Source organism: Perna viridis, chromosome 1 (assembly GCF_037379345.1).
Source record: "Perna viridis isolate PV_CMFRI_1.1 ecotype Kerala chromosome 1, ASM3737934v1, whole genome shotgun sequence".
Taxonomy (NCBI): domain Eukaryota; kingdom Metazoa; phylum Mollusca; class Bivalvia; order Mytilida; family Mytilidae; genus Perna; species Perna viridis.
Genome location: NC_142445.1, coordinates 2,084,037 through 2,111,129, shown reverse-complemented (window position 1 = coordinate 2,111,129; position 27,093 = coordinate 2,084,037). Strand labels below are relative to the sequence as shown.

Sequence of the window (27,093 nt, the reverse complement as noted above, 5' to 3'; positions counted from 1 at the left end):
TCCTCCCTTTACCAGAATGGGAGTTGTGTGGTAAATTTCTCAACAAACTTTAGATTGCTAAATAACGCTGTTCTCATTTCTACAAGTATTTTTGTACCATTCATGCTTTTTGTACCACTACAAGTTTTATTGAAAGACACAAAATGAACCGGGAAATTTTCAGTTTTTTTATAGACAGGCACTTGACAATGGCCAGCTGCTTTCAAATCTGAGTGAAGTACGTATACTAAATTCATATTATTTGAAAGTAACTGTCCATTGAAGAAAAACGTGCCTGTGTGCTGTTTATCAATTTGTTCATATCTTAAAGGTTAATCAATAATATGAGTTAGGCACAGCCTACAACCAGGGGCATATACGAATGTAGTATATTATTAGAGTTCTTTGTGATGTCATCACTTACCTGTGATTTGGTTTTGGTTGGCAAGAAAACCATTGAGTTGCATGGGGCCATTAACTTTAAATCATCATGACTTTTTCATTTTTTGAGATAATTGAAAATTTCTTTCGGTTCCCTACACTGCCAATAAAACTCTTTATCCATGGAATTTTTAAATATTCAACAATAGGACTATATGAACATAATTTTTTTTTAATAATTTTATATGATAATAGAGGTTTACATTTGAATATCATTTTAAATTTATTTTTCAAGTGAAAGAGTTATTAATTCACAAACAAAATATGAATTATGTTAACTAAACTACTAGATTGAGGTGTGGGAGGAGTTAGTACTTTTGAGAATAAAAATGAGATCAGATCTAGAGAGCGAGAGAGAGAGAACAAGCTTTAATATTAGAGCAATTAACATCTATATTGTATTAGAACATCAAAATTAATATATAAAAAGTGAACTTTTATTTTTGGACTTAGTATTGTTGCAGCAAAAAGGGTGACAATGAAAAAACATATTATACAGTACAAAAACCTCTCGCAAAGTAAATTAAATAAACCTATATTACTTTACACAATAAAACTCTTTTTATCCTTGGAATTTTTAAAGAAATATTCATTAATTAGACAATATAAGCATAATATTTAAAGAGTAATTTTATATGAGAATAGATGTTTACATAAATAAGTATCATTTCATATTCATTTTTCAAGTGAAAGAGTTATAAATTCCCATACATATGAATATTTTTATCTAAATGAAACATTTTACAGAACCAAAATTGGATAAAAAATAACAAAGTTATAAAGTTTTGAATATTGGGATTCAAATCATGAAATTGTCAATTGTTTATTTAGTTGTTTATCTGCCAACTAATTTGACACTTAATGATGTGCAAATTTGTGAATATGACATCACTAATGAGATTAGCAAACTCTCCTATATTATTTATATTATATGTCCCTGCTAGCACAAAGTACACACTCTTCACGTTGATGTACTCCCAAACAGAGCGGGGAAACGCTCTCAGACCCACATGGGGTCTGGGAGTAGGCCAGAGCGTCAACAGAGCAGCCCAGCCGCTAGTAGGACATACTCGGACTGAGTTCTTCGGTTGGGTATCCCGAAGGCTGTGCTCCACTACCTCCAACTACTAACAGACATTTACTAACAGAATTCCCGTAAGGGGCAGTCATGCGAGATCTGTAAGGATAATCAAGACCGTAAAAACCCCCAATCATCACCACAAAGTATTTGTGGAAATAACTCGAAAACGAGTGGGTTTAGCAAAATTTTCACAGGGTGCAATTAATCAACAAGATGAGATGATCTATGCTAAAATTTTCATGAAGATCTGTTGGTTAATGTTGAAGTTATAGCCCATTAAGAGTCAGAAACTGACTGAGAGATTTAATTTGTCATATGAAAACTGGGTGGAATACTAAGATACTCTATGCTGATTAAATGATTCTTACACCACAGTACGGTAGGGTCAAGAGTCCAGCTTTAGAAAGCTAAAAAGACTATTTTTGACCAGCGTGACCAGGTGAGCAATTCAGGCTCTCTAGGGCCTCTAGTTTATTCTTGGTCTGATTTTGAAATTTTTTTTATTGACTGTCTAATTTTGTGCTACATGTATATTGTCAGGGGTTGGGAAGACAAGGGACCATGATCCATTTCCCCTTTCTGACTGGAAATGGCCCTTTCGTATTAGAGAAATTTATATGGTCTCTATACAAATGGCCCTTTCAGATTGTAAATATCTTTTAAAAATCCTGAAAATGGTCCTTCTCAAAATTTCTTCCCAAACACTGATTGTGTTCAAACAAGTTGTTGGGTCCTTAATGAACTGCAAGTCCCTATACATGTGTCAAAAACTAATATTGTGTTCACACTTGCCCTAAGGGGACAGAGTTTGACAATTTTAGTAGTATTACACTACTAAGATTTTTATTTTAATTTTACTAATATTTTTTACATTGAAACAATGGCAGAAACAGTCTGAATTTTTACTGCACTTGTTGAAAAGTACATAAAAAAGCTTTAGGGTACACTATTTTCTCCTGAAAAAGATGGGGTATAGTGTAGTATAAAACACATCTTTTTTGATTTGCCTTACAATGTCATGGGTTCTGGCTATCTCCTTCACAAAGGTATATTTCCTATTTCTAAGATTTACACCAGTCACATGCAAAATCCTGCACCTTTATGAAAGTAAGTACAGTACACCAGAAAAACCTCTGATGTTTTAATTCAATTTTTACAGTGTATTTTCCTACCCAGTACCTGAGGGTAAAAGTGGACAACAGGTTGTCGATAGTCTACAGAAACAAGTAGAATTACTTGGTGCAACAAGATCTGGAAACTTCTGTATTGATTGTGAAACTTACCAATCAAATCCACAAAATGGTAGGAATGTAATTATATTCATGTCACATGATAATTTACGTAAAGTTTTTCTAAGGATTGGGGAAAGAGAAAAAGTGCACAGTCCTTCAAATTTGAAGCATGGGGCTTCACTGAGAAACATTGCATGCTCCAATGAAATATAAATTTGCATCACAAGTTTTACCCTCAAAGTGAAATAAATGTGTACTTCAGTTGGAATCAGTAGCTTTCCTTTTCTATTTTTAGAGTAGGAGCTTTATTCTTTACTGCATTTACCTTGTCCATCTGTTAACACTTGTAACAGATGTCTCAGCTCCTACTAAGTGGAAAGGTTTGACATGATACAATGGCTCCTGACTTGGTAACTTGCACCGTGTCAATCCTTTCCATGTAACTTGCACATTTACTGCCTGTGATCTAATGGTACTTTCCTGGTTTAAACAACTGATTACCAGCTTTACACTAACAACATACAAATGTCGTATCTATGTCCTTTTCAGTAACACAAAGACATATACATGTAATACATAACAGTGAACATCCAGCTTCCTGTTTTGCTGCTCTTGATTCTGGAACAATTCTAGTGTCAGACATTCTATTTGATGTATTGATGTCAAAGTTAACAGCTGCTAAGACTGGTAGAGAGAGTTACTATCAACAAAGAAAAGGCTTTAGAATAGAAAGTAGGGGCCAGAGATATGAGTTATGGGACTTTGTTATTAAAATTGGATCAGTATCTCTGAATTCTAACTTTAAAGGAATTCTTGTTGAAGTAAGTATGAACAAACTTATTATTTGGAGCATCTTGTATAAATTATATTTTTAAAACTAGAAAACTTCTTGTGAATATTACATTATGTTTCTAACTTGGAACAAAAAGATTAATTTTGTTGGTTTACACTTGTTAGATATTTAATCAGGAAAGGTGTTAGAACTGGCATTGTTCTTTCTGTTGGTGGCAGTTAGTTCGGCAATATGTTTTCAATGGAAATGGATGATGATGAGAATGAATGTGTGCAATTGCCTAACAATGATATCAGGTGAATAAGAAGAAGCAGTTTTTACAAAGACAAATAACTGATATTGCACAATACAGTGAATTTTCTGAGAAAATTTTTCTCTAACAGGATATATTGTAGAACTTCAAGTAGCAGTCCGTCTAAAAATCATGCAATTTTCACTGAAAGTGATTTATTGATGTTAGATATTTTATCCAAATTGACTTTAAATCAGTTGGATATATAAGAAAAACAATGAATAAAATGAAAAAATGAAAAATGTTTACACTGTTACCATAGCAACAACCACTCCTTAGCAACCGCCAATTTAGGGCCTAATAATCACAAAAATGTCACAATTTGAATGTATCTTTTTTATATCTAATGGTGGAAATTTACCAAACTAAATAATTATATTAATGAAGTGTGTATTATGGAAAACAATTTACAATAAAGTACAAAGCAATCTGATTGGTTAAGATCTGGTTACCATAGCAACCAAAATTCTTAATTTCTGACAATTTGAAATATACGAAAATAGGCTATGTTTAGACCCGTTTTGCTAACAAGAGCAAGAAGATATTATCCAAATGTATGCATGGATGTGTAGTAGGTGCTCTCCACTGAAACGTATCAAAAATAAAAATATGTAGCATCTCTTTGTTTTTTGCTCATTTGTACCTTAAATCACCCCCATAAAGACTTTTCTTCTTCTTAACGCTTTTTATACAAACTTTGTTCAGACCATAACTTTTTTGTCCTTTGACCTAGACTTCTAATATTTGGTATGTTAGTATATCCTCTATGGGGCAGAGTGTCGCGTACCAGAGTGGGTGACCTTTGACCTTGATCTTTATATCAAGGTCAAATAACATACAAATTTTGGCAAAATACGATACACAATTTTGTCTGTGCCATTACATTTTGGTCTTTTTACTTAGATATCTGACCTGTTTGACATTTAAGTAAATCACATCAAGTTAGAGAGCTAGATTTGGATGACTTTTGACCTTGGCCTTTGACTCCAAGGTCAAATGACATACAAAATTTTGTCCAAGCTATAATTTTCTTTTATCTTTTTACTTAGACATCTGATATTTGGTATGGGGTTATGTTTCCTCAAGGCAAGGTGCCTCATACTAGATTGATTGACATTTGAACTTGACCTTTGACCTCATGTCAAATAACGTAAGTTTTGACTTGATGAGTGTTAATGAGGACAGATGTCATGTGACTGATACTAAATTGTTTTTATTAATTTCTGTATTTTGAGAGAATTCAATCAGACCCCAGAATAATATTTCTTGTTTTTGTTGATCAACTCTTGACATGATATCCCATTTCCATTTTTTAACTCCTGTTTTACTGAAATGCACATCTTCTTATCAAAATGTCCCAGGATTACATTCTTTTGATTTCCGCTAGAATCTTGGTTCCCATGATTACTCTTGTTAACATGAACATGTAGGTTCTTGTTTACAGAATATTTCAAAATGTTTTATAATTTTGTTGTTTAAACATAATGTCACAATGCAGTGACTTACCCAACATGGAATTTGTGCCAGAAATTGGAAAATCAACATTAAATTTTATAATATATTATAGAAACATTATAAATGGATTACTAGAGGCTTAAGAGAGCCTGAATCGTTCACCTGGTTTACCATTTGCCTATTAGGAAAAAAATGGTAATGAGACAGGCTAAGAAACTCTTCTGACCCCTGTGCTCCATTTTTAGTATAAGCAGCCATATACATTTTTAATGGATTAAAACGCACAAGTTATTTTGAGCACAATACACTAAAGAATTAATATGCTTTATTTCCATTAACTGATCTTAAATGGTTTAAGAGAAGAAGATTTTCAATATTGCACATATACGTGTGGAAAAATTAAGAATTGTTTCAGGAGCCATAACTCCTACATTAGTAAACGAATTGTTTAGAAAATGTCAGTATTGGTCCAAAAAGGGGCAGCAACCTTTGAGTTGTTTGCAAAAATTTGCCTTCTGACCCCTGTGTTCTATTTTTTAGTAACAGGGGTTATGTTTTTGTCATGGATCAAGAATCCCAACATTTATTTTTTGTGGAATACCATCCAGAACACTTGTTTTTGAGGAGAATATTTTCAAAGTTGTACATACGAGGAATCCCAAAAAAACTTTTATAGGGGTCATAACTCCTACATCAGTTGTAAATATCATTTGCAGAATTTCGGCATAGGTTTTCTCTTAATCCTGGACAATATTATCCCCTGCCAGAATTATGCTAAAGGCAACGGCAGTTTTTTGAGTTATTTTTAAAAAAAAATACCTTTAGACACCTTTGTTCTATTTGTAGTAACGGCGGCTATGATTTTTTTCACGGATCATAAATCCCGACAGTCATTTTGTGCTCAATTATCTAGAGGAGGAGAATTTCGAAATTTTGTCGACGAGAAGGGACGCCCAGTGATGGCATAAGCTTACTTGGCCTTTTGCAAGGAGAGCTAAAAATAACAAATGTTTGTTTACTGGCCTGTTATCCTACATCTATTACTTGTAGCTGTCTAGAAACTTTGTGAGAACCAAACATGGGTAACCTAAAATTATACATTTCATCTTGTATTGGCATTGAAGAATAAATTGCATAATTGTAAAATGCGAACTACTTTAATTTATAGTCAACAAGTTTACACGATCAGAAGTAAACTTTAATACAGTCAATGAAATGTAAAATATAGGTTGCAGACTACGTTTGGATGTCATAATGTATCAGTACGTGACGTCATTTGTATAATCCTGCCTTATATATTTAATTAGGTATGATACCAAAAGTACTAAATCGTGATGTTTTTACAAAAAATTAAGTTTTTTGTCTTCTTTGGCATATTCCTTTATATATTTTCCCTATATTCAACTATGCTGGAACACAGTTATAAACATGTAGGTAGATTTATAAGAGAAATACATTTAGAAGGACCTAGATAAAAAAGGAATTAAAGTAAAATCAGGTGTAGAAAAGATTGCAACAAAAATGAAATTTAAAAAAGATTTTTGAAAATGATTTTTGTAGGCATTAGAAAAGATTGCAACAAAATAAAATGAAAAAAAAAGATTTTTGAAAAAGTCAACAATGACAACAGACAACTACAACGAACACAAAGTGATGGCAATAGCTCACACTGACCTTCGTCCCAGATGAGCTTAAATATACGATGAGAAAACCAACCTCTTCTAACTAAATTCTGTTACTCAGAATGTTAGTTCAAAATGCAAGACTTTGATTAATTTTAGTTTCAATTAATCTAAATTAAATATCATCTATTGGAACAAAATGTAAACTTGACCAGTAACTTATCATTGTGAACTTATCATGTCATTATATGCAAGTGTTTAGGAAAAAAGTCCTTAAAACGATTATTTCTGTAAATTTTGCTAAGTTCAAGGCCCGTAATTTCAGTAAAATCAGTGAAACCAAACTCAAACTTGTATTGTAACTTATCACAGTTAATTTATGATAAAAATCATGTCAATATCTGCAAATGTTCAGAAAAAAAAATGTCAGGAAAACGGTTATTTGTGTGAATTTTCATAAGTACAGAGCCCGTAATTTCTCTAAAAATTATCGAAAAGTAAACTTGTCCTTTAACTTATCATGGTGAACTTATTAACCAAAAAATATTTCAATATCTGCAAGTGTCTAAAAAAAGGTCCGGAAAACTTAAGATGGACTGACGTTCAGACGGACGGGTCAAACACATTATACCCTGCGCAACTGCATTGTGTGGGGTATAATTATTTAAGCTCAGAGTTGTTTCTCCTTTGAAATCAAGAGAACACATATTCCATAACAGATGTAAAAGATTAGTACTGCTACTGGAGTTACGCACAATCAGGTGATAAAGGGCAAGTGATTCTTTACATTTACAACATACTGTTAGGTGAAATATTGCATAACATCAATCATTAACTTTAGCCAGAATTGTGTATGTCATTTGACCATAAGGTCAAAGATCATGTTCAAAAGTCACATATCTTAATTGGTACATGACACTCAACCTTGGCGTGAAAAAAACACATACCAAATGTCAGATATCTTAGTAAAAAGGCAAAAAAGTTATGGCACAGGCAAAACTTTGGGTGGTATTTTGCCAAAATGTGTATCTTATTTGACCATGAGGTTGACAGGTTAAATTCAGGTAAAATTTCATATATTCTGGTACGCAACACTCAACCTTGAGAGGATATACCAACATACTAAATATTAGAAGTCTAGGTCAAAAAGACAATGGCGTCAAACTTTGGTATATTATTTGAACATGAGATCAAAACTCAAGTTCAAATGTCAACCACCCTAGTATGTGATGCGTGGCCTTCAGGTTTTATAATCCCATACCAAATATCAGATGTCTAAGTGAAAAGACAAAACAATTTTAGCCCAGACAAGTTTTTGCATGGTATTTGGCCAAAATTTTGTATGTCATTTGACCTTGGAGTCAAAGGTCAAGGTCAAAAGATTTCCTATCTTGAACATTACACTCTACCTTAATGTGATTTACTTACATACCAAAAATCAGATGTCTTGGTAAAAAGACAAAAACAATATGGCCAAGACAAAGTTTTTTATGGTAGTTTGCCAAAACTTTTATGTTATTTGTCCTCGGGGGCCAAAGATCAAGGTCAAAGGTCACCTACCTAAAACATTACTCCCTGCCTTGGTGTGATATACTTAAATGCCAAAGATCATGTATCTGAGTAAAAAGACCAAAAAATAATGGCACAAAATTATGTATCTTCTTATGCCAAAATTTGTATGTTATTTGACCTTGAGGTAAAAGGTCAAAGTCAAAAGTTTTCCACTCTGGTATGCAACAATCTACCCTGAAAGGATATACCAACATACCAAATATTAAAAGTCTAGGTCAAAAGACAAAAAAGTTATGGTCTGGACAAAGTTAGTATGAAAAACGTTAAGAAGAAAAGTCCTTACAGGGAGTGATTTTGGGTCCAGATGAGCAAAAAACAAAGATATGCTACATATTTTTATTTTTGATATGTTTCAGTGCAGAGTACCTACTACACATCCATGCATACATTTAATTAATATCTTCTTGCTCTTGTTACCAAAACGGGTCTGAACATAGCCTATTTTCGTACATTTCAAATGGTAAAAAATTAATAAGTTTGGTTGCTATGGTAACCAGATCTAAACCAATCTGATTACTTTGTACTTTAATGTAAATTGTTTTTCCTAAGACATGCTTCATTAATATAATTATGTAGTTTGACAAATTTCCACCATTAGATATAAAAAATACATTCAAATTGTGATGCTTTTGTGTTTTTAGGCCCAAAATTGGTGGTTGCTAAGGAATGGTCATTGCTATGGTTACAGTGAAAACATTTTTCATTTTTTTATATTAATTCTTGTTTTTCCATTAAATCCTACATATTGCAAGTCAATTTGGTTCAAATGTTACATCGATAAATCACCCACTGCATGATTCTTAGGTGGACTGCTATAAAATAGCTGCATGCTTAAATATTTTTCTTCCAGATAGAGTATTGCCCTTGTGTGGTTGCAAATGACTGCTGGAGCATTATGAAGGAAATGGCTCAAAGTATTGTGGGTAATATTGCAGACAGTCCACCCGCTTATATTAAGAGCAAAACAGATCCAATTTATACTCCATCAGACACAGTCAACCAGTACCTAGAACACTTCAATAACTTTAGAAAGTCTGCTGCACAAGGACAACCTAGTCGGTGATTCTAATGTGTTCAGGAAGGACAACTCTGTTGGTGACTGACCAATACAGAAGTCTGTTTATTATATCAAGGTGATTAAATTGAATTGACAGTTGACAGTGACACAAACGTTGACATTAAAATATAATGGCTGCTGTTTTCCCTAAGTATTTAATGTACCATTGGATGTTTATTGTACACTTCAAAAAGGGAAACATTACAATTGAGAAGGAAAAGGAAACTGTCTATCAAGTGTCAATGAATTTTACATTACACAAAAAGAATTTGAACTATTTTAGTCGACATGATTGGAAATAGCTGTTGAATAAGCTGATTTAACATAATAATTATAGTCTAATATTGCAGTAGAATTTCAGCTTATCATCAAGTACTATAACTTATGTCACAGAGCTTAAGTTTCTTGGTGAACCATTGCTGACAATTGATATTCAGCATCATAAACCATTTTCAGAAATCTCCTCTAATACCCCTCTTGGGATTGCTATGAAACTAAACAAATTTGACCTTTAAGGAGTCAGAAATAAATATTTTGTATAGTTTGATAATAAGAACACAGATGACAGCCAAAGCTTAATATGCACATTATATCAAATTGACATGATCTACATGGTGTACATTGTAATTTTCTCATTTATGAGTTATTGCCCTTGAAATTCAATCCTAGGGTTTTTTTTTAGTAATAACCTATATGCTATTGGAGGGATAATCAAAGTTACAGAGGAGGTAAAGTTAGAAGATACTTCAAAATATTGTCTGTTTTTTTGTGGAATTTTAAATTGATGGATATCATTACAGTATCTATGTTTATAATGGGAATTTTTCATTTTTTTCAATATTGGAAAACAAGGATTTATCAAACAATAAAAAAACCATGAAAGTTGGTACATTATGAACAAGGTTTATTTTAGATATTCCTTTAAAGTTGTTATAACAAGACTATTTTCCATAAAACAAACATTTTAACTGTTAATAAGAGTGATATATACATTATTTGAGAATAGTCCCAATATCTGTCACTAAGTGGACTACAGACAATTATTCTTGTAGAGCTCTATCCAGCATGTCTAGGTCTTGTACATGGTGAGGTATCGTTACTTTTAACTGTTTGTTTGAGTCCATAGTCCTACAGATAGTTTCTTCAGCTTTATTATTCCCTGACCAACAACGCCTTGCCACCTGTTTAATAACAGTCAGTGTTATATACAAAGTGTCACTGTTTATAGAGGTAAACTCAAAGAGAAACTTTTGTTAATAATCTTTCCAAGTTTCTTGATATGAAAACAGTAATATGAATTGGACACTGTTTAGAACTCTAATTAAAATTTTCTTAAATACTAACTATTGTGAATAACAAACACTGATATGAGGACTTACTGTACATGACTGTATCTTGGTGTTATTGAACCTGGAGCTTTATCAGAATTGACCTACCCCATTATAGACATCAATAGCTTAACCTGGAGCTTTATCAGAATTTACCTACCCCATTAGAGACTTCAATAGCTTAACCTGGAGCTGGGTACCTACCCCTTTAGAGACTTCAATAGCTTAACCTTGAGCTGTGTACCTACCCCTTTAGAGACTTCAATAGCTTAACCTTGAGCTGTGTACCTACCCCATTAGAGACATCAATAGCTTAACCTGGAGCTTTATCAGAATTTACCAACCCCATTATAGACATCAATAGCTTAACCTAGAGCTGTGTACCTACCCCTTTAGAGACTTCAATAGCTTAACCTTGAGCTGTGTACCTACCCCATTAGAGACATCAATAGCTTAACCTTGAGCTGTGTACCTACCCCATTAGAGACATCAATAGCTTAACCTGGAGCTTTATCAGAATTTACCTACCCCATTAGAAACTTTAATAGCTTAACCTAGAGCTGTGTACCAACCCCTTTAGAGACTTCAATAGCTTAACCTTGAGCTGTGTACCTACCCCATTAGAGGCATCAATAGCTTAACCTGGAGCTTTATCAGAATTTTCCTACCCCATTATAAACTTCAATAGCTTAACCTAGAGCTGTGTACCTACCCCTTTAGAGACATCAATAGCTTAACCTTGAGCTGTGTACCTACTCCATTACAGACATCAGCAGCTTAACCTGGAGCTATGTACCTACCCCACTAGAGACTTCAATAGCTTAACCTGGAGCTGTGTACCTACCCCTTTAGAGACTTCAATAGCTTAACCTTGAGCTGTGTACCTACCCCTTTAGAGACATCAATAGCTTAACCTGGAGCTTTATCAGAATTTACCTACCCCATTAGAAACTTCAATAGCTTAACCTAGAGCTGTGTACCTACCCCTTTAAAGACTTCAATAGCTTAACCTTGAGCTGTGTACCTACTCCATTACAAACATCAACAGCTTAACCTGGAACTGTGTACCTACCCCATGATAGACATCAATAGCTTAACCTGGAGCTATGTACCTACCCCATTATAGACATCAATAGCTTAACCTTGAGCTGTGTACCTACCCCATTAGAGGCTAAAAACCACTAATTCCACTTTCCATAGGCTTCTATGCTAATTTCACAATATTCAATGGCTTCTCTGGACTTTACCTTAACTTTAACCTGCAGAGGACTATATATCAGCATGATTCTACATATGTCAGCTCACAATCCTCAGAATGGCATGTGGGGTTAGCAGACTTGCAGTGCAGTACTGGTCACCGGAAGTGAAGGGTCTATAAATAGGATGGGAAATCCCAGTGTTTTCACAAGATAGGGGTATATTTAAAAATCATTATGGAGATTAGGCTTCACATCACAAGAAGCAAAATGCACCTATAAAATGTACAGAAATGTTTTTCCTTTCAGAAACTGTTTACATTTTTAAATAAGATGAGAACTTTTTTCACAGCACTATGAGGAACAGGGGTAATTTCTGCGTAGGACTATTTTTGCGTATGTTCCAAATGCTCATTGGTTGAATTGGTGGTCTGTAACCTAGAGACATCAATAGCTTAACCTAGAGCTGTGTACGTACCCCTTTAGAGACTTCAATAGCTTAACCTTGAGCTGTGTACCTACCCCATTAGAGACATCAATAGCTTAACCTGGAGCTATGTACCTGCCCCATTAGAGACATCAATAGCTTAACCTGGAGCTGTGTGCCTACCCCATTATAGACATCAATATCTTAACCTGGAGCTGTGTACCTACCCCTTTAGAGACTTCAATAGCTTAACCTTGAGCTGTGTACCTACCCCATTAGAGGCATCAATAGCTTAACCTGGAGCTGTGTACCTACCCCTTTAGAGACTTCAATAGCTTAACCTTGAGCTGTGTACCTACCCCATTAGAGACATCAATAGCTTAACCTGGAGCTATGTACCTGCCCCATTTGAGACATCAATAGCTTAACCTGGAGCTTTATCAGAATTTACCTACCCCATTAGAGACTTCAATAGCTTAACCTTGAGCTATGTACCTGCCCTATTATAGACATCAATAGCTTAACCTTTAGCCATGTACCTACCCCATTAGAGACATCAATAGTTTAACCTGGAGCTGTGTACCTACCCTTTTAGAGACAACAATAGCTTAACCTGAAGCTTTATCAGAATGTACTTACCCCATTAGAGACATCAATAGCTTAACCTGGAGCTATATCAGAATGTACCTACCCCATTAGAGACATCCCATGCCAACATTCTTCTTGCCCGTTCTGCTGCATCCTATAAAAGGATAAGTTTGTAAATACTCTGGTGTTTCAAGTTATTACAATATAAGTGAACTCCCAAAAAATCTGAAAGGTTTAAAGACAACACTTTTGTTAATGTTGCAAAGTTCTCATGAAAAGTGCTTCTGAAGATTTCTCTATTTTCGTTATTGGAATAAATAATTGCAAACCTAATGATCTCATAATAATATAGAGTTTCAGTATTTACCTCAGAGCCATCTAGGACCAACCCAAATCCACCATTTATTACTTCTCCCCTGAAATAGCAGTTATACCATTATTAATCTCAAATCTTTTGAATCCATAAATTAAAAATATAAATTTTGAAAAATACTCAGTTATGATGACCCTTATTTAACTATAAAAGTGACTGCTTTGATGTTTTTCCATTTGAAAATATTTGTTGTAAATGTTTTTGGACATTATTTTTGATGTGATGGGTATTATACTTGATATATTTACCATCCTACACCACCACCATTATGCAAAGCCACCCATGTTGCTCCTCTGCAGGCATCTCCTATACAGTTCTGTACTGCCATATCTGATAACAATTCAAATATTCCATATTTATAACATTTTGTTTAAATTAAAACTTGTACATGTCTTTCAATAGGCAGTGTGTGTAATTTGAAATCTGATTGATGATTTTAAATCACACATTGTTTCAAGGTCATTGTATTTTACATCATTTTTGAGATACATGTAAGGCTTATTATTTAGGTGAAAGTATTAATTATTATCAGCATTTTATTTTTTTTTTTTACTTGCAAGTGCTTTTCAAGATCTTCATTCCAATCAGTTTTTAGAAGAGTAAACATAAACATGTAGCTGTTAAAAAAATGTTTTCAGAAATAATTTTGTATATTGCTTAGTTAAGTCCTGGAGAAGCTCACTACCCACCAGCACAGAAAGCAGAGCCATCATAGATATTTGAAGTCTCTCTGAATGGACTGTCTGTTCCACTGACATCATGGTGGTCTCTACTTAGTACTACTGGTCCCTTGAATATAACAGGTTAAGCTTTATGTACTTGTAACTTCGTTATTACTTTGTAACATGCCAGTAAATTAATATCCTTAGAGTAAGTAAGTAAATTTCTTACTATATTGAAACATTTACAGAAATATTTACGGTCAATACATGTATTTTCAACATATGTTTATGATTTTCTAAAGAATTTACTTTTCAGATTAGCTTGTTCAAATATAAGTGTGTGTACCTTTAGTTTTCCATCTTTGACAGCCTCATTGAAGGCAGTAGCAATCTTGATTCTACCAATTTGGTCTGAGTATAAAATTCTGGCTTGAGATCCAACAACCTGAAGGATAAAATGGATTTCTAGGAACACCCATGGGTGGGATTGTTTTAAAAATTAATTTTAATCAATAGAAAAAAATCTTTTTCCCTTCTCAGTAATATAATAACAATTTATGTTAAACATAAGTAAAATGTCACTTAGGTAATTTGAAGCTTCAAATCAAGATGTAGCTGGCTGAATAGTTGCTGAGAAATTGCAAAAAAAAAAATAATTTGACAGTTGTACACTACATACGGGCAGGGAATAAACTAGAGGTGACGACATAATACAATGTTCTATCATGATAATTACTAGTTTATTATTCTTGGCTTCTTTTATCCATCTTATGTTGTCACTATACTGTTGTTTTGTGGCTTCTGGTACTGTAATGTAAAATATTTCATCAATACAAATTTTTCAATGTCTAAAAGATATGTCTTACATTTCAAAATAGTCACAGTCACTTAGTATTAAAATCCTTCTAGTTAAAACAATGGCTTTGTCATATGAGATTATTCCTACCTCCTTCATTAATGATGTCTTCCAGTACAGTAGTGGCTATGTCATCTGTAATATCTAGATCATTGGGGCTACCTGAGGTACACACCCACCTATAATCAAACAAAATTATCAATGGATGCAAGTCACTCAATATATTAAGCTTTAAAACATATATCTTCGTACAGTATACTACAAAGTATTTCCAAATTTATATAGACAATTCAGCTATGAGCTTATGTCAGTACATTGTGTCACTTTTTAGCAAAATGGTGATATAAAGTTATGATCTTCGATATAAATTATTGTAAAAGAGCAGATGTCTGGTGATAATCCCATTAGGAATTCGGCGCTGACGATATATTTTTTTTTGTTTTGATCTCCAGTATCCAAAGAGATTGGCCTAGTGGGAAACTGCCCCTCCTCGGTAGGATGTTCAAGTTCAGGAAGGAAATTATTATACTTGACCTGAAAGGTCCGAATCCCAGTGAGAAAATATCACCCATGATGTCCTGTACATAGGATGGGTAACGGAATGTGGTCCCTGCTGCACTTTCTTGTCGTCCTACATCAGCACCTACAATAAAAATACATGTATCATTAAAATGAGGCTGGTTGGTGATCATTAGAATAAAATGATTGGTATAAAATCATATAATCATTGTACCACTGAAATTATATTTGTTGTCCAGTAATGATCATTGTAGGAGGACACCTTACTGAACCAACTATAATCACTTAAGTAAGCTCATCCACTGTAAGTGGGCTTAAATCTAGTAAATCCATAAAGTTGAATTTTTGCCCTTTGGGCGGCTCAAGCCATTTCTATAAAAAGCATTGGTGTTTAGTGGGTGTTACGCTTACAATAGAAAAAAAACTGCAACAAATGCATCAGCGTATAATCTAAATACAAAAAGTAAAAAGAGATGTTTTTTGGGTTGTTTTTTTTAGGTTACATTTCTTGGTTCTATAATAGTGGTTGGTGCAGGGGGTTGACACCACCCCCCTCTATATTGGAAAATTAGTCATTTTTATGTGTAAAACTAAATCTGACAAAAAATGGCAAATAATATCCAAGTACACCCTTTTACTGAGGAACCCCGGCCGGCACCCCTCCTTTTCAAACAGTCTGGAACTGGCCCTGCTATAACGCGTTTATAAATATGAGCAAGACGAAACGTCCTAATATAAAACGCCGCACACCTACGGCCTTATGTAACAATTCTGGTATTTCTTCATTTGCAAACACTGCACAATAATTTGGGGGATTTCTTTATACCCAATTTTTTTATTAGGGGTGTTTTATTGTATTTCTAACAAGAAGATGTCTTGCCTGCTCTTCCAGCCTCCAGGAGAAATGCGTTTCCGTAGTCCCAAAAGTACATCCCTAGGTCAGACAGTCTGTTGATGGCTTTTATTTGACGTCTCAAACTGTAACATTAAAACATGTACGTTATTTTTTGTATATGTTAAGTTCACATCTGTAAAGTGGTTGACAGTGTTAAAATGAGAAAAAAAGTAAGAAAAGCTAGGAAAATATGGGGTCAAAACAGTCGGGAACACCAGATGAAGAACAAGCTACTCACAAAACACGGAACTAAAAACGAACACTCAGAAGCAGGCGAGGCAAAGCCCATACAGACATGAGGTGCATTTGGGTTAGAAAGGTGAGTAGTTCCTGCTAATTACAAGACACCCACCATGCTCATTGAAGGAGTAATTAAGGGAACCAAGGTTATAGCGGTAAAATGCAATCCAGGGACAAAGACCAGGCATAGAAAACAGACACACAACAAAAAACATATAGTAACCAAAATCATACATACAAAGCAACAAAGGCAAATGAGTAACTCGGACTCTACTAAAAACTGGGAGCATAGAAGAGGTGCACCGGTAGGGTAAGCGTCCTCTGCTTTTCTAGAAACACCCGCCGAGTTGCTCATAAAAAGTCAAGTCCAGGGTAGACGAAAGTGAAAAGGAAAACTATGACACATTGAACAGATCAGTTTTCATGGCGTAGATGGATACACTGTAACGACTCACGAGTTCACGATGACAGCCATAAAACGTCTGTAGTGATGACTTTAATCTTTTAGCAACATAACCCTATTCCGGAAGCCTATTTGTTAGAATTCTAGCGCGATACAAAAAGTCTGCGTAGTTTCGGCAAGCTCTGGCATAACATATGAGTTGTGATATGAGCACTTCATACGCAGGTGCTGGAGGGATGTTGCCACAGATGAAAGGAAAGTTGATGAAGGTCATGTCATGTGACTGAGGAAGACCATATACATAATAGAGAAAGGCGATTCATATGCGTAACAATAGAAGATAGAGTTTATGACTACTTACCTCTCTTGGACGAGGTTCTTAAACCTGACGGGATCCTCATGCATCATAACTCTAGAGTTCTCGTATGTCAGCTGAAAAATGAAAAAAAAACTTATATAAATTGAATACTAGTACATGCATTAAATGGAATTACGTAACGGTAAAAAAAATTCAACTTGCTAATCTTTCTCATGAGGTACCCTCAAAACTCAATATTCGAAATCGACTTTCTAAAAACACTACTATTCTAATACTTTCAATAACAAATGTCGTAAGTAATCTTCTATCGATAAATGTCAAGCCAACAAAGGACTAACCTGTCCACGTCTTTCGTCGAATAATGCAGTAACGACCAATGTTAATGGTCGCAGCACTTTTTCTTTGATTTGGTTCTGATATTACGTGAAACACTTACCCTTACTTACATGAAGCAAACCGGGATGTGGCATTCAGTTTTCGGGTGAAACCGGTCGATATCTATCTAAACGTACGGTACTAAGGTCTGTATCGTTTCAACAGACCAAAAAAGTTCAAAAATTGTCATTTACCAGCATTGCAAAAAGTCATGACAATAAATATTTAACTGTTCAACCTTTGGAGGGAGTCAATTAAGTCAGTCGGGCGCCGAATGGGACTCGTGGCGTGTAGTTTTGTACTCAAAATTCAGACAAAAGTGAATTTTGTTCAACAAAAATGAGTTCAGATTAACAAAATTTATAACATTCTACAAATTTTCAATTTTGTGAGACAAAAGTCTATTTTGTGAGACAGAGTTCAATTTTGTGTGACAAAATTGAATTTTCACAAAAGTCAATTTTGTATGCAAAATTAGTTTACAGAATCCTTTGGATATGCAATTGAATTCTCTCATCACGATTTTGTAAGTAGATTTATCATTGGATATAGTAACCGTGGGTCTCCCAGGCGCAGGTTTCCGACTACTTAGAGCAAGGACATATCATATGGGTGATGAGCGATTCTGCGAAAGTAAGTAATATATAATAAAGCATTACTTTTGAAGAATAGCGCATCAACCATATGATATTACCTTGCTCGAAGTAATCGGAAACATGCGACACCTGCGGTTACTATATCCAATGAGAGGCCTTCTTACAAAAATCGTAATGAGAGAGAATTAATTTGCATATCCAAAGGATTATGTAAACTAATTTGCATACAAAATTGAATTTCATCTCTCAAAACTGAATTTCATCTCTCAAAATTGAATTTTGTGACACAGAATTGACTTTTGTGACCAAAATTGAATTTTGTCCAAAAAAAAAAATAAATATCGTCATTACAAAATGAAGTGATCATAAAAAAAGTCTGTGTAACATAGTTTTGTACGACAAAAATGATTTTGTTATGATGGAATTCAATTTTGTGTCCACAAAATTGATATTGATTACAAAAAGATCAAGTCCCATTCAGCGCCCCGTAGTACCCATCACTGTTATCTGTATAAAAGTCAGATCCTAGTATTTACCTGTATAGAGTACACTAAGTATCCTGTCAGATCCTAGTATTTACCTGTATAGAGTAGTATCATGTCAGAGCTTTGTATTTACCTGTATAGAGTAGTATCCTGTCAGATCCTAGTATTTACCTGTATAGAGTAGTATCATGTCAGATCCTAGTATTTACCTGTATAGAGTAGTATCATTTCAGACCTTTGTATCCACCTGTATAGAGTTGTATCCTGTCAGATCCTAGTATTTACCTGTATAGAGTACACTAAGTATCCTGTCAGATCCTAGTATTTACCTGTATAGAGTAGTATCAGGTCAGATTCTAGTATTTACCTGTATAGAGTAGTATCATGTCAGAGCTTTGTATTTACCTGTATAGAGTAATATCATGTCAGAGCTTTGTATTTACCTGTATAGAGTACACTATGTATCCTGTCAGATCCTAGTATTTACCTGTATAGAGTTTCATGTCAGATTCTAGTATTTACCTGTATAGAGTAGTATCATGTCAGAGCTTTGTATTTTTCTGTATAGAGTACACCAAGTATCCTGTCAGATCCTAGTATTTACCTGTATAGAGTAGTATCATGTCAGAGCTTTGTATTTACCCGTATAGAGTAGTATCATGTCAGAGCTTTGTATTTACCTGTAAAGAGTACACCAAGTATCCTGTCAGATCCTAGTATTTACCTGTATAGAGTAGTATCATGTCAGAGCTTTGTATTTACCTGTATAGAGTAGTATCCTGTCAGATCCTAGTATTTACCTGTATAGAGTAATATCCTGTCAGATCCTAGTATTTACCTTTATAGAGTAATATCCTGTGAGGTCGTAGTATTTACCTGTATAAAGTAGTATCATGTCGAATCCTAGCTTTTACCTGTAGTGGATAGTATCCAGTCAAATCCTTCTTACCCGTACAGTTAGTAACCTTTCAGATGCTTCTACTTACTTGTATAGGGTGGTATTCTATTAGAACATAATATTTACCTGTACAGGGTAGTGACAGGCTATTGAGACCTTGACTACTACCTGTACTGGATACTGGTTCATACCTGTACGGGGTAGTACCCCCCGAGATAGGGATTGTGACATGAGGTTTGGTCAGATCCTAGTTCCACCAGTAATTCTCCTCTGTTTTCGTACTCTAATACCAGCCTCTCCCTTCAACATATAAATGACATATCAGCAATAATAACTGTACACAGGGGAAGAATGCAATATATGTTTTCATATGCTCTGGAAACACCTGCAAAACATATGAAAAAAACGTTGCAATTTGTCCTATGTTACAAGGGCTATTTAGCATTTTAAAAGTGGTTGACCGATTAGCTTTGATGATTTTATCTATCGTGTCTGTTATGTACTATATTTATGTTTTTGTTAAATTCTAAGAATTACAAATTGTCGTGTGTGTTTATTCCTTTGTTAAAAATTATGTTTTGTTTCTATATAAAAATATAATAATTATAATGAAGATATTATCACCATAGATCGACGATATTTCCGTTGTAGCCGATACTAAGAGCGACTTTCTCTCGTCTTCCCTTCCGGATTAGACTGATACACTGGTCCAGGTTGTCGGTGATGGCCATTACCCATCCCTGGTTGTACCGCTTCTCTAAAGCTTCCTTGCTGACCTGTGAAATATATCAACATTGTAAACTTCGAAGCAATGGTATTGGATTTAAAAATGTGGATATTTATTGCCTGGTGTTTTACATTATTATCAATTTCATAAAAAGATTGAATGAAACGTACAATTTATATCTTGGGGAAATCATTCTAATTTGGCAACATGCCACAAACATAGATAAGGAAGTAATACTGTACCTCAGCTGTAACACTAACACAACCACATATTGTAGCTGCCTTAGGTTGGGCTCCACTCATACCACCTAATCCAGATGTCACAAATACCTGGAAACATGAGTAAAACGGCTTAATTGTTCTGTCTATTTGTCATTGTTCTGTTTATTGGTTATTGTTCTGTCCATTTGTCATTGTTGTGTCTATGGGTCATTGTTCTGTATATTGGTCATTGTCCTGTATATTGGCCATCATTCTGTCCATTGGTCATTGCTCTGTCTATTGGTCATTGTTCTGTCTATTGATTATTGTTCTGTCTATTGGCCATTGTTCTGTCCATTGGTCATTGTTCTATCTATGGGTCATTGTTCTGTCTATTGGTCATTGTTTTAATTATTGGTATTTTTCTGTCTATTGGTCATTGTTCTGTCTATTTGGTCATTGTTCTGTATATTGGCCATTATTCTGTCTATATGTCATTGTTCTGTCTATTGGTCATTGTTCTCTCCATTGGTCATTGTTCTGTCTATTGGTCATTGTTCTGTCTATTCGTTATTGTTTTATCTATGGGTCATTGTTCTGTCTATTGGTCATAGTTCTAATTATTGGTATTTTTTTCTGTCTATTGGTAATTGTTTTGTCTATTTGGTCATTGTCCTGTTTATTGATCATTGTTCTGTATATAGGCCATTATTCTGTCTATAGGTCATTATTCTGTCCATTGGTCATTGCTCTGTCTATTGGTCATTGTTCTGTCTATTGGCCATTATTCTGTCTATAGGTCATTGTTCTGTCTATGGGTCATTCTTCTGTCTATTTTTTGGCCATTTTTCTAATTATTGGTTATTTTTCTGTCTATTGGTAGTTGTTGTGTTTATTGGCATTGTTCTGTATATTGGCCATTATTCTGTCTATTGATCATTGTTCTGTCTATGGGTCATTGTTCTGTATATTGGCCATTATTCTGTCCATTGGTCATTGTTCTGTCTATTGGCCATTGTTCTGTTTATTGGTTATTGTTCTATCTATGGGTCATTGTTCTGTATACTGGACATTGTTCTGTCTATTGGTCATTGTTCTGTCTATTGGTCACTATTCTAATTATTGGTATTTTTTCTGTCTATTGGTAATTATTCTGTTTATCGGCATTGTTCTGTATATTGGCCATTATTCTGTCTATTGGTCGTTGTTCTGTCTATGGGTCATTGTTCTGTATATTGGCCATTATTCTGTCTATTGGTCATTGTTCTGTCTATGGGTCAGTGTACTGTATATTGGCCATTATTTTGTCTATTGGTCATTGTTCTGTCTATGGGTCATTGTTCTGTATATTGGCCATTATTCTGTCTATTGGTCATTGTTCTGTCTATGGGTCATTGTTCTGTATATTGGCCATTATTCTGTCTATTGGTCATTGTTCTAATTATTGGTATTTTTTCTGTCTATTGGTCATAGTTCTGTCTATTGGTCATTGTTCTGTTTGTTGGTCAGATTAAAAACTTTGTTTTGTCAGTATTTATAGTATAATCAAGGTTAATAGAAGGAACCTGTGTTGTTGCTGTATTAACTTACTCAGTACAAGTTTTCGAGCTTTTAACTTTAGATCTAAGGGATCTTACCCTGCCTCTCATATCAGCTGTTCCGGTTTGACGTCTTGCTGCATTCAGAACAGTTAACTACATAATGAAAATGTAAACTTAAATTAGAATTGAACAAAGAGAATTTTGTATTATAAATATGTGTTTGTTGCTTTAGCGACACAATTAACGTTATCATTGAAAAAAAGTAATGTCATAATGTATCAATGTAATTTCTGATACACTGATAAAGTCATGGTGTATTGTAATGACTGGCAGGAGAAATTTCATAAACAAGTTACAAAGAAAAGCTTCACTCATACAAGCACTGCCACTTTTTATTATCAAATGACAAAAAAAAAGAACGGAAATGGTGAAACGCAATAAATGCACCAGTGTATAACAGTAAATACTTTCAGAGGACTTCCAATTCTTTAAAACCAAACTAAAAAGTAATAAATTGTTCAATTTGATTTGGTTAGTGTCGGTGAAAATTATTACTTAATGCTTAAGAAGGCTAAAACAAGGATAAAACCATTGCTCGGAAATAGGTGGGACAAAAGACATTGTGTATTCATTCCCGCCATGAAGACAGACTTATCTCTGGAAATGAGTCTTCTTCTAGCTTAAATTGGCGAACATGAAATGTGTATTTCGTCTAGTGGTTGTTCCTATAAAAAAAAGTCGACACATACCCTACCGGTGCACCAGATTTATAATTCAAGGTTGGATCATTCTTGTAAAAATATTATGCATTAAAATATTAGATGTGGTATGACTTCCAATGAGACAGTCATTCACCAAAACCCAAGCAATGAACAATTAAACATCTACAGGTCACCACACGGTCTTCAATGATTAAAAAAACCCATACCATACCATACCATCTTGTCATATTTCATCATTTGGAAGAGTTGTCCTGGAGGATTTTCTACCTTTGTTGTCGGGGCCATTCAGCCCTTACTTAAAGGTGTGTTTACACTTATTGAAGACTTTTTGGTGATCTCTGTAATTACTATTTTTATAGGGGTTATACGATGGTGTTTTTGTTCGGATTCACCATATCTGCATGTTCCTCTTACAATTAACTCTAGCCTTTGCTTTCTAGTACAGCTTATGTTATCTTGTTATCTTGGTTTTGTTGTGAAAGATGTCACATCAATTAATGCTTACAGTAGTTCCATGGACGATTCCTTGGGGTCCAATATAACAGTAACTTCCGGCTGTCATCTGCCCATACCTATGAAATATATCCAATGTATACATAATTTATATAGTCTTGAATTATAAAGTGGTTTTAAATAACAAGTCACTAATAATTCTAGAGTGTGCTTATTTTGTAAAAATGAATATGTCAAGTATTGCTACTATTGCACATACACATTTCTTTAAGAATGTGTCCATGTTTTGAAAACTTATGGATGCAACATGCTTACATGGAGTTTCCGAGTGCAAACATCTTCTCGTACATGTCTCTGGAAGAATAATTCGGTATTACCTGAAACATTTGGAAAATTGGCACTTAAAATTCAAATAAAATACATCTGAATATAATACTGGCAAGAGGCTATGTAATCACAAACTTAAAAAGTTTTACATGTCTGGTGTCAATAATTGATAATTTGTTGTCTTTTTCGAATTCTGCATCAAAATATTATCATGTCGTATATTTCTTTTCGCTTATAAAACAAACCATGTATTTAGAGACAGGGCAGTATTTGACAGATACCCACCATGCCATTAGTGATGACCAGTCTTGGTGCTGCTGTGCTACTGGGAAATAAACCCATCGGATGTCCCGAATACATTACTAATGTCTGTTCGTCTGTCATTTCCGATAGGTATGACAGCGTCAGCCAAAACTAAAATGAAAGAAACCAATACCGTTTTATTTGATATTGCTGTATTCCGACTCCTGGAAATATACAAAAGATTTGATACTTATTCCAAAATCAACACCAAGTTACAGAAGAGATGACAATACAAGTAATACAAAAAAACTTACTTGTGCCCAGTTAGAAAAGACTTGTCCGTTTCCGCCATACGTCACCAGCTCCTGGGGAAACTGTGCCACTCGACAATCTAAATTGTTCAGTATCATGTGTATAATAGCGGCTGCTTGGCGATTCCTACCCGGTATTTCATTCAATGGATAAGCTCTAAAGAAGAAGCAATAAAAAGTTAAAGTCAACAACCATTAGATATTCTATGAACATCAGAATGAAGTTAAGTTCTTATGACCGTTGGTTGTTTTCGGTTATCTTATCATTATCAGGAGCAAGAATAAGTTAGCAACGGTTTTCTGATAACAGAAACCATGAACTTATACTCGTCATTAGGTTGTCGTGCAGGTGATATCTCAGTAGAACATTTAGTTGAACAGGTTGTCAGATAAAGTCGTTTATTTGCATGATTTATGGATTTAAAGTCTTTTCTATGCTGGTATGTGTCTGAGTTGATAACATATTCTAATATGACGTCTTCATATCGTCAAACAGTATATGTCGGTACAACCCCCACCTTTAGCACCAGCGCACTGTCTCTTTTTCTTTCGCTGTCGCTTCGAGACAAAACACTAATTTAAAAACGTTTACGCGATAATTTAACGACTGAGCGGTTATCTAATACTATACTGATACTGATACTTATTCAATAGATGGTTTACTTGGATTTGTGGTTTATTTCTTAAATAATCCAACTTCCATACGGGGAGGTTAAATGGAACAGCCGTTTTTTGGGCTACGTTTACCGTATTTGTCATATTAGAAAAGAAGTAATTCCTTCCGGAGGTAGATTTGTACTCATTTTAACATGGGCTTGGCATTTATATTCGATTATATAACACCGAGCGACAGCGAGGCGTTGAATGAGAATATAAATGCCGTACCCATGTTAAAATGAGTACAAGTCTACCCCCTCCATGAATTATTTCTTAATTTGTCACATTTGGAGGAGCTACTTTTCAGCAACAAATTTGCATTCCAGTGGGCACTAATTATGCCTCTCTCCTAGCCGACTTGTTGCTGTATTCATACAAGACTGAGTTTCTTAAGAATCTCGTAAAGAATAAAAATAAATTTATCGCCTGGTACTAGTACTTGTCCTTATATAACTGTCTTTATTTCATATACCCTGTTCATTCTCCATTTAGCGTACCTATGAGACAGTTAGGGTGGTCAAACGCTCAGGGTCTGGAAGTCACCTATTTAAAATTAAGCTCAACAGTGAGCTTTTACACTCACCTTATTTCGAATCTAGGAAGGAGTCTGTACATGTATATGTGACCATAATTTCTTAGTTCCTCTGCGAACTCTGGTGCCAGCATATCGTGATGGTGTACAGGAAAGTACCTCAAGGCATTCTGTAACGCTAGCTACAAAAGTTACCATTTTCTTATTATAGTAAATGTAACAAATACATGTTACTTTAAAGACTGTGTTATCGCAGTGTAGTTATATGCAACTTTTTTATTTGTCTTCAGTATAATTGTTGAGTTTTTTCTTTTAACCACTCTTTTTTTCCTTTGGACGCATGATGATTACTGATTATTCTCATTCTCTAATCCTGCTCATACACGGATCCTGTATACACTATGTGTGTACTTACGCGTTGTTCTGCTGGGGTAAGGTCGGGTGTTCGCACAGGTGCATGAGGTAGTGTTTCATTCCTAAGTCTTGGTGGAGGAAGTGGGTCCGGAATTCCGTCACAAATCTCTTTTAATGATGACATATTTCAGATAGATTGCTTTGTTTTTGTACGACACACTGCTTATAATGTTTAGACAATAGATACTTATCAGGAACGAGATAAAGCTTCGAGAGATAATGGTTTGTCGAACAAGTGCCAGATGTAAATAAAGCCCTTGTGTTACAATGTACTAATTTGCGCAATTACAGTTTCCACGCCTTTCCCCCGTTCATCATTCAGGGGAGGATCCCGGATATCAAGTAAAGGTGGCGTAAGTTGGGAGAAGTATTTGGGGTAGAATTTGTCAAGATTTCACGTCTTTCCTTGGATTCATGCCTGTCATAATATATTCATTCATTTATTTAGATAAACTTAATTTAAATGTTTAAATTAGTGAATATATAATTGTTAATTTTATAATTAATAGTTCTAAAAAGAGCAATCATTCGGGCGAAATTCAAAAGAATACATTCCAAGATAAAAACTAGACAGGGAAATAGACAAACACAACAAAGAACATGAAATAACCAATATAACACATTCAAGAAACAAAAGAAAGGAGCAACCTAGACTGCACCGGTAAGGTAGGCTTTTCTAGAAGCACAGAGTTAGTCATAAAATATCACGTCCAGGATAGACGAAAGAGGGAAGGAGAACTATGACACGGTAGAGTCGTTGTTTGTGGAGATCTTTAATAGAGGTAAATCAGTGGTTATACTGATCACATCGTGGTCAAATGGTGTTACACATTTAATATAATCAAAAGCCGATATTGAATAAGGCACAAACCATTTTCTTCTCGGGGGAAGGGGGTATGTTGAGTTAGGAATTTTTTTTTCGCGCAAGCGCAAAAGTTATTTCTTTTTTTTAACAGCAGCACGACCTGGGACTAATAAAACATAAATAGTAATATTAAATCACAGGCCGGAATTTAACATTTTGTAAAACTACATTGTTAAGTAATCAGGGAATTATTGAATCATATTTTTCCGTCTATGGCTGTGTAAAAAAAATAAAAGTTTGCTCAAATTTGGATTTTTTTTTCTTCAGAAAATCCCCCTCAGTATAAAACGGTCGGTGCCTAAATTGAGATATGCCTCTTTTCTTCTTTGCTGAGGTCGAGGTCTGTTTGCACACTCTTACTTTAAGAAATATATGAAAAACTACATATTACTTCAATTCATTCTGATATAACCGATG

General features: G+C 34.5%; 2 protein-coding genes across 4 annotated transcripts; one reads left to right on the top strand and one right to left on the bottom strand.

Moving 5' to 3' along the window:
* Positions 1 to 14,449, top strand: LOC148626818 (mediator of RNA polymerase II transcription subunit 20-like). 3 transcript variants are annotated; one of them, XR_015914981.1, is made up of 5 exons: positions 1 to 30; positions 2,661 to 2,803; positions 3,283 to 3,554; positions 9,318 to 9,600; positions 14,098 to 14,449. XR_015914981.1 is itself a non-coding variant. In XM_088544090.1 (4 exons), exons 1-4 carry the CDS (start codon positions 17 to 19, stop codon positions 9,528 to 9,530), a joined length of 642 nt encoding a protein of 213 aa, XP_088400216.1. In that variant the 5' UTR covers positions 1 to 16; the 3' UTR covers positions 9,531 to 9,879. The 3 variants fall into 3 exon arrangements, 2 of the variants coding, with proteins under 2 accessions (XP_088400216.1, XP_088400345.1); XM_088544090.1 differs by lacking the exon at positions 14,098 to 14,449 and having other exon boundaries at positions 9,318 to 9,879; XM_088544219.1 differs by lacking the exons at positions 1 to 30; positions 14,098 to 14,449 and adding an exon at positions 1,574 to 1,599 and having other exon boundaries at positions 9,318 to 9,879.
* LOC148626817 (urocanate hydratase-like) lies at positions 10,407 to 26,016 on the bottom strand. The gene is made up of 21 exons (XM_088543968.1): positions 25,813 to 26,016; positions 25,449 to 25,579; positions 24,212 to 24,365; positions 23,940 to 24,068; positions 23,643 to 23,704; positions 23,380 to 23,446; positions 22,249 to 22,305; positions 20,654 to 20,740; positions 20,309 to 20,460; positions 19,876 to 19,984; positions 17,373 to 17,443; positions 16,354 to 16,451; positions 15,489 to 15,597; positions 15,045 to 15,133; positions 14,835 to 14,905; positions 14,445 to 14,543; positions 14,126 to 14,225; positions 13,685 to 13,766; positions 13,431 to 13,479; positions 13,167 to 13,217; positions 10,407 to 10,705 (listed from the first exon to the last, which is right to left on the bottom strand). Exons 1-21 carry the CDS (start codon positions 25,933 to 25,935, stop codon positions 10,565 to 10,567), a joined length of 2,031 nt encoding a protein of 676 aa, XP_088400094.1. The 5' UTR covers positions 25,936 to 26,016; the 3' UTR covers positions 10,407 to 10,564.
* Between the last annotated feature and the right edge of the window lie 1,077 nt (positions 26,017 to 27,093).